This window comes from Danio rerio, chromosome 5 (assembly GCF_052040795.2).
Source record: "Danio rerio strain M-AB ecotype USA chromosome 5, GRCz13ab, whole genome shotgun sequence".
NCBI lineage: Eukaryota > Metazoa > Chordata > Actinopteri > Cypriniformes > Danionidae > Danio > Danio rerio.
In genome coordinates, this window is record NC_141025.1 from 25850091 (window position 1) to 25858921 (window position 8831).

The following is an 8831-nucleotide window of genomic DNA, read 5'->3' on the forward strand; positions in this document are numbered from 1 at the left end:
TGAAAAAAGTGCAAGCGAAGGGGAATAAGAGGAAGTGCAGTCCCCCGTCCTGCTGATCCTTTCCCTGACGGTTCTTAGAGATTGTGGAGCGAGAAAAACATTGTGCAGAAACACACTGCTAAAGCTTCTTGTTCTCTTTTGGTCAGCAAATTACACTCTCTATGTGCAATGATTGCTCTCTGTCTCTAAATGTGCTGTGAAGAGTTTCCCATTTCCTGTTATTGAACATTAGACTCTCGCCGTCACCTGAAAGGTCTTTTAAGAGGAAAAGAAACAACAGTATTTCATTGAATTTAGCTGACTTGATGACAAGTTTTTTTTTTAATATATAAAAGTTTAAGTGGAGTATGATTTTGGAATGCTTTTGAAAACTTACAGTACAAAGTACAGTATAAAAACTAAAAGCAATTTTGTGAAATATTATTTTAAAACATTAAAATAAAAACAGCTATTTTATTTTTAATTATTCATTTATTTACTTTTGATCATTTTACGTCCATGCTAAATATAGAGGTAATGTCCTAAACAAACAAGTATGAATATGACCAGAGGTCAGTTCTCCGTATGTGGATTACTCAGTTAGCTGGATTTGGTTACTGATCATTTGACACGATCCAGGATCGTTTCGTACTTCAAAACTCATCCAAGAGATGTTTTCAAAGCAAAAGTACCTTAAACCTGCTCCGGAGCAGGCTTATTTCATATAAACAGGATTAGATCAGCTCTTTTCAAGCAAAGGTAATACTGAAAGCATGTACCAAATGCTGAAATTTTCTGACATTAGTAGTTATATACACTTGGAAAAAAAAAAATGAATAAAAATCATATTAATAATAATAATTATTATTATTATTATTATTATATACATACAAGTTTTAAAATACAAAATCTATGCAATCTGTACAAATAAAAGTAGGACCTAGAAAGACCGTCAAGAGGTGGTTCTCCCCAAGGGGTTCAAAGAGGACATTTATTAATATGGGCTTTTCAGCTACAAACATATACTACTTTAAGGTACTATTTAGTACAATTAGTGTATGATTAAAAGACATGCACAATATTTGACTTTTTTTTAAAGGAATAACAATTTTATAATAAAGAAATATTTGCTCTAAAGTAACCGTTAATACTAATTTTATGTAATTTTGCTCACATGGATAATTGAATATTCATCAGATGATGTTATTATGCTGCTGTGCTGATCATGATTTTGAGAATCGATAAATCTGTCCTGCACAACACGCGTATCGATCTCAGATCAGTTCAAAAGGAGGCGTGGTATCCAACCTCAACCTAAATCCCAATTGTCATTAGGGGATGAGCAAATCGCACCTGTATGAATGAGATTGTATGAATTCATAGAATTTAGCCACGAAATCAAAAAGTTACGAATTGCCATGAGATGGTGTTGTTTTGTCTTGTTATTGAATTAGTGCAATTCAGCAGTGACATGGGTTACTAAATAATTCCACATTCATTGCATTTTTGTGAAGTGCAAGACAATCAGTATATCAGCAACACGGTAACACTTTATATTGTGCGCTTCTGGTTTCATTAGCTAATGTATTTACTAACATAAACAACATATAAGGGAGTTCATAAGCACAGCATTTAGAATTTTTCAGAAGTCACTACTTTGTGATATACACAAAGTAAAAACATGACTGTTGAAAATGATTAAAAAGCTCCAGTTTTACTATTTTTCACAAATCATTTTTGGTGCAATTTTACCCTTTAATGAACAACAAAACATCATGTTAAGTTATCCGCTTTTGCAAATAAACTAAAATAAATGTTATAATGAATACATACTGTAAACAAATTGCTAATCCTAGTAGGGCTGCACAATATTGGAAAAAATGGACATTTTGCAAAAATACATAATTTCATCAGATGACTTGAAAACTGCTATTTGGGAAGAATTGATTAAATTAGATTCACTCATTTTCTTTTCAGCTTAGTCCCTTCATTAATCAGGGGTCACCACAGCAAAATGAACCGCCAACTTATCCAGCATATGTTTTACGCAGTGGATGCCCTTTCAGCTACAACCCATCACTGGGAAACATCCATACGCTCTTATTCACACACATACATTAGATTGATTGGGATAATTCTGCAGGAAAGTTAATTATGCATAAAATATAATAAAAGCATTATAGGATGAATACAAAAGAGTAAAGACAAAAGCGTGATTAAATAGCGTTTTTTGTGGTTTTCAGGGCAGTCAAACAGTATTCAGGTACAGATTTTGAATAATCAAATGTAAAAAAAAATACTGCAAAAGAAATGAATGTATAAATAATTCAATAAAATTATTCTTTATTAAAGTTACAAAGGGTAGAAATTCTTGTGTCTGAATACTTTGAGCTCTGTCAGGCCTTATAAACATATGCAAATGATTAACTTTCACTCAGTTATGATTAAACTTTTCAATTACTACACAATTCTGAAGCGTTCTGAACTGTTTCTCCTGGTCAGCTATAATCATTATAACTCAACACTGCATATCCAGCGTTGTGACTAATGCGGATGTGCACATTGCGATATCGATGCTGAAACAATATATTGTGCAGTCCTAATCCTTACTTCACGTTAGTAAACAAGCACATTAGCTAACCCAAACTAAATGAACTTTATTTTAAAGTATTACCAGCAACCTAAAAAAATACAGAGTATCTTTAACCTTGTATCTCACTAAACCATCCATGAACCTGTTAACCTACAGCCAGCCTTTTCTTTCTTTTGTTTAACTATATAACAATACAGAATGTTTATTCTGACAGTTATAATAAAGAAGCTTATGATCTGAGCGCCTCAATAACCCTGCTCACCGTTTGCATGTAAACAGGGTCATCACACCTCATCTGTGAAATATAGCACTTACTAACATTCACACCAGTCTAACTGCCACCTGAAGAATGACAAGCAGCACTCACAGATAGCTGGGTGCGCACTGTGCAAATCGTCTGATCCTTGAACCAAATCTGTTTGTCATGCTTGCCAACAGACGTTTAATTAAACTGAACAATTCACTTAATTCTGAGGCATCTCCAGTGTGCCATCTCCTGATGTCTATAAAATAGATCAGTGGGCCTCTCCAATGACCACCATCCCCAAGCGAACCAAAACCAGCACAGATAAAACCTCATTACGCAATTATTAGTAGTAAAATACATCGTTTCAGCATCAAAATCACTGTGTGAACATCTGCAAGTCACATTGTAGGACCATCAATGTGAAGTAGGAATTATTTTTGACCGGAAGTCACAGTTTTGGATGCATGTAGTTTGTAGATTAATTGCAAAATTAAACCATTGTACAGTTATTATTTAGAATTTGCATTTGTTTGTTTTTTTCCTGTTAAACATATTGAATGAGTTTAAAAGCATTTAGGCACAAAAAATAAGGTTTGTAGCTTTAACAATGAATAATTACATCCTATTTATATACTGCATGCTGCAAGTGCAAAGTGTTTTGTATTTGAATTTGTATAACTTGTATCCTGGCTGCCATTAAGACTTCCAATAAATGTCCAGAAAAGTCCAAGATTTAACAAAGACCAAATCATGTGACCAAAACATTGGATCTTTACAATAACAGTGGTAACTACAGTTTCATTTTTTTAAAGAGCTATCGGCAATGACATATAAAAGCTTAATATGAAAAACTAACATTAAAGGAAGAGTTCATCCAAAGCTGAAATGTACTTTCTTCTTTCTCTAAAACGCAAAACAAATATAAAAATCTTGAACTTCTTAAAGCATCACATGGTTACAGTTGAACCATTTAAGTAACAAAACTTTTTCCCAATGTTTTGAGTTGAGCAATTCAAGCGTTATGGATTTGACATTTGCAGTAAAAACTCAAAACATAAAATTACAAAGAATGTATACGTTAACATTATATTGAAGCAATTGTTTATATATTCCAAAACAACTAACCACAGAGTTAAGATATCAGAAAAATATCAATCTGTAAACATGTTTTGTTTTAAATGAGAAAAATAAACATACGTTGTGGATGCGACCAAAAAAGTTAGCAAGTTTACAGTATACAACATACTTTGTAGAAAACCTGTAAATTAAACTGCACAACCCAAAAGAAACAATGCTAATCAAAAGGATAAGAGTTTGCTTTATATAGAACAAAATGATTGCTTTTATTTTATTTGACATTTTTGCATTTATAAGGGGAAGCTTCATTATGGATGTGACAGAAGTGAAATTGCAATTTTGTGACTTTGGTAAATCAAATATAATAGTTTGAAAACAATGACAGACATTTTTGAGTATTTTTAAGTAATGTAAAATGGTTGCACAAAAATGTAAAAACGGTTTCTGTATATTGGTGAAAAATTTTTTTCATGGTAAGATTGACATCAGTATGGAATTGCTCAGTTCATTTTCTAGATTTTGAACATCTCAAAACTGTTGCTGTCTATAGGGGAAAAGACAGCTCTAGGATTTCATCTAAAATATCCTAAATTGTGTTTAGAACATTAAATATTTTTCTCAGTCTATTGAAACATGTTGAGGGTGAAAAATTAATAACAGAATTTTCTAATTTTGGATAACTAAAAACTAAATATTTTTTTCTTGAAGAAAGTTAAAATTGATTCATTGTTGGACCACCTATCTTGATTTCCCCCCTCATATTTCTGTTCAAGACAAGCTATTATTAAAGATAATCCCAGAGGTTGTTTGAGTTTGCTAAGTGCCACTTAAATTCTGCATGAGAACGCAGAGCACTGTAACTGAATGCATCAAGGACTGCTGTAAAACTCCAGATGAGCCTTCTTGCATGTGTACATTTTTAACAAGTGTTGACAGTACTCCATAATGCCATTAATGAAAACTGAAACTGCTTAGCAAGACGAGAAGATATAGGATGAGCAACAATGTAAAAGCACTATTATAAATCATACAGTGTGCAACAAGCTTAAAGGCAGCACTGTCAGTACACTAAACTCTTAGCATGCATACATTATTAATCAAGAGCTGCTGTGGTATTTGATTACTAAAACATACAAAATTCACTACACCGTCTAAACACATATTTAAAAAAAGATGCCATGAACAAAAGTTTCTGCAGAAATTATTATTAGAAATTCAACATTTTATCAGTTATTGCATATTCAGCATTAAACTGATTAAAAGTAACGTTAGCAGTAAAACTAGGTACAACAGTTTTGGAAAAGCAGTCAAGATAAAATGTTTCTATAACAAATAAATAAATAACTGTTCTTCTGAACTTTCAAAACGAACAAATGCTGTTTTAAATGAAATTTGGAATGGCTGCAACATTCTATGAAGACCACAGATTTATTAACAAAAACGTGAACTTTACAACAACTGATGGCTAAAGAGCCATCTGCAAATATGTAGGAATGCCTAGCACTGAAAACTAACATTAAAGGGATAGTTCACCCCAAACTGAAAATTCTGTCATCAAGATATTTTGAAGTATGTTTTGTAAACCATTAACTTGAATCCATAGTATTTGTTTTTCCTACAATGGAAGTCAATGGTTACCAGCTTATAACATTCTTCAAAATATCTTCTTTTGTGTTCAACAGAAAAAAGAAACTCATACAAATTTGGAACCACTTGAGGGTGAGTGAATAGTGAGTAAATATCCATTTTAGGGTGAACTATCCCTTCAAGCCAAAAGGTTGTATAATCAATAGTTGGACTCAAATGTAAAGCACATAGCAAAGAGTTTAAAAACACACATATGTATATATCCATAAATACTCCAGCCATTCCATCCGGTTGACAATAATTGATAATCTCTCTCTCAACGTGTGAGGCGGCGTCCTATCAGGAGCAGTGCAGATAAAGTAACTGTCAACTGTCAGAAAGCTGTCAAGCACAAACTAAACCACCAGAAACATCATAAAAGCTGGGATCTTTAAACCGTAACATCAAACTGGTTAAAATGTACGTGGCACAACTGTGATGCAGCAGGTGACAGTCACACAAACCACAACCGCTTCGCTGCAGGTGAAGCCAGAGCTAACCAGCAAAACACGTTTATTACGCCATTTTCAAACCAATTTCGAAAGCCTAAACTGTCTACGACCCCTTCGTCTAACTACACGAGCGAAATGGACCTCAACTCACACAAAGCTGACTTGCCCACTCCATTTTTGTCCGATGAATGAACCTGCTCGCGGAGATGTAGATGCTCGACGGGTCTGCTAGCCGAATGCTAACGGCTCCAGAGCTAAAGCTTCATGACCTTCTTAATCAGGGCTTATGAGAGCGCACTGTTAAGCCTTTAATCTCGCGGACTGTATTGCTGTCCAAGCCCTCAACGCCAAAGCCACACATAAACGGAGACGAGTCACAGTACCTCAGTTAAACACAGAAACGCTGCTTACCGAAGTGAAGAGTGAGTGTGTACAAGTCGGCCTTCTTCCTTCCCTCCCACCTTACATGTTTTGTCATCATATGATTCACACTTCCGTCTTCCGTTTTCATTGAGGAGTTTTCAGCTCATATTACACACTCTGTTAAATGCACGACTATCTACAGGTATAAGATACTGCAAACTACCGATTGGTATGCCGTTAGCTTTGTTTTAATGTACGTATTAATCATTACAGAATGGCTGCAAATGTAAACCTGTTGTTTTTAATTCAGTTCAATTCAAAAGAGCTTCATTGGCATGACTTGTCAAGTATTGATAAAGCATTGCAGATTACATGAAGAATTAAAAAAATTGTAAAGTAATTATTTTAAATAAAGCATGCATATATATATATATATATATATATATATATATATATATATATATATATATATATATATATATATATATATATATACAGGAGAATAATTTGATAAATACATAAAAAACACATAAAAATAATATTAGGATTAAAAAGATAATGAAAGAGGGAAAAACAGTATTACAATAAAACAAGATAAAATACAATAAACAACTGTAGCCCTACATTCATTTAATCATTCAATATTTTTAATTATATTTAGTATTATTTGCAAACTCTAAACAGCGAAATCAAATTAGCAGCCAATGACTATCAAAGTTCATCATTGTTCACAGTCAAATAAACAGTGTTAATGTTGTTTTCAAGTCATACTTGCATGCTAATTCCGATCGAATATTCAAAGTAACATGGTAAACAATATAGGGAGTTCTAAATAAACAAATGTGAATATAACACCAACTTTACCTCTGTCTTAGAACAGAACCCCAGGCTTCGCTCTCCCCAGACACTTCCTCCAGCTCCTCCTGGGGAATCCTGAGGCGTTCCTAGGCCAGCCGAGAGACATATTCCCTCAAGCATGTCCTGGGTCTTTCCCTGGGTCTCCTCCAGGTGGGACAAGCCTAGAACACCTCCCTATAGGTAGGCATTCAGTAGGCATCCGAAACAAATGCCCGAGCCCCCTCAGCTGTCCTCTCTCGATGTGGAGGAGCAGCGGCTCTACTCCGAGCTCCTCCCAAGTGTCAGAGCTACTCACCCTATCTATAAGGGTGCGCCCTGCCACCTTGCGAAGGAAACTCATTTCGGCCACTTGTATCTGAGATCTTGTCCTTTAGGTCATGACCCACAGCTCATAACCATATAGGTGAGAGTAGGAACGTAGATTGACTGGTAAATCAAGAGCTTTGCCTTTCGGCTCAGCTCCTTCTTTACCACATCAGACCGATACACTGACCGCATTACTGCTGCCGCTGCACCAATCCGCCTGTCAATCTCACGTTCCATCCTTCCCTCACCCTTGAACAAAACCCCAAGATGCTTGAACTCCTCCACCTGGGGTAAGGACTGTCCTCCAATCTGGAGATGGCAAACCACCTTTTTCCGGTGGAGCACCATGGCCTCAGACTTGGAGGTGCTGATTCTCATCCCAGCTGCGTCACACTCTGTAGCAATCCACCCCAGTGCATGCTGACATTCATTTAAATGATTCATAATCATTCTGACAAGTTTTGTCCACCAGCTGACTCTCTGCTGATGCTCTCTCTCTTCAGCTCAAATCTCTCTTTGTCAGCATTTGCTAATTGTAATAGGTTAAAGCCTTTATTTTGGTTCTTATGTAATATTTTCTTTTAAAATGTGGTGAAACGTTTTCCACAGTTTATTTGTTTATTCCTGGTTTGTTTATTCCTGGTTTAAAATATGTTAACAAGAGAAGATTACATTGGCAAATGTTTCATTTTGTAATAGGAAAGGCTAAACTCGGATAAAAATAATGAAAAGTTTTTAGGTAGGCTACAAGAAAGAATCTTGGTTGATTTAAATTATTATAAGTAGGCTGTATAGATGATCTTGACAGCTTATTTGGTATTTTGGTGTTTCAAATATTTGGTGTTTCAAAATAGTGCATTGTGCTGTATAACTGAAAACGAACGGTTTCTTCTTGTATTTTTATAATATTGTTCTTGGTAAATGGGTGACGCAGTGGCGCAGTAGGTAGTGCTGTCGCCTCAGCAAAAAGGTCGCTGGGTTGAGCCTCGGCTGATTCAGTTGGCATTTCTGTGTGGAGTTTGCATGTTCTCCCTGCATCAAAATGCTAAATTGTCTGTAGTGTATGAGTGTGAATGTGTGTGTGTAGATGTTTCCCAGAGATGGGTTGCAGGCGACTGGAAGGGCATTCAGTCGTTCATTTTCTTGTCGGCTTAGTCCCTTTATTAATCCAGGGTCGTCACAGCGGAATGAACCACCAACTAATCCAGCAAGTTTTTACGCAGTAGATTCCCCCTTCAGACGCAACCCATCTCTGGGGAACATCCACACACACACATTCACACACACTCTCATACACTACGGACAATTTAGCCTACTCAATTCACCTGTA

The 8831-nt window shown here is 35.3% G+C and overlaps 1 protein-coding gene across 16 annotated transcripts in view; it reads right to left on the reverse strand.

Moving 5' to 3' along the window:
• ap1b1 (adaptor related protein complex 1 subunit beta 1) overlaps positions 1 to 6441 on the reverse strand; it is a 56407-nt gene extending 49966 nt beyond the window's left edge. For 8 of the 16 annotated variants that reach the window (XM_087252337.1, XM_087252342.1, XM_087252331.1 and 5 more), the window contains exon 1: positions 6126 to 6438. In XM_087252337.1, coding sequence (XP_087108463.1) covers positions 6126 to 6149 — 24 coding nt within the window. In that variant the 5' untranslated portion in view covers positions 6150 to 6438. Of the gene's footprint in view, positions 1 to 6125 lie in introns of all 16 variants that reach the window. The other 8 variants (XM_087252344.1, XM_087252336.1, XM_087252341.1 and 5 more) reach the window with 2 other exon arrangements.
• Between the last annotated feature and the right edge of the window lie 2390 nt (positions 6442 to 8831).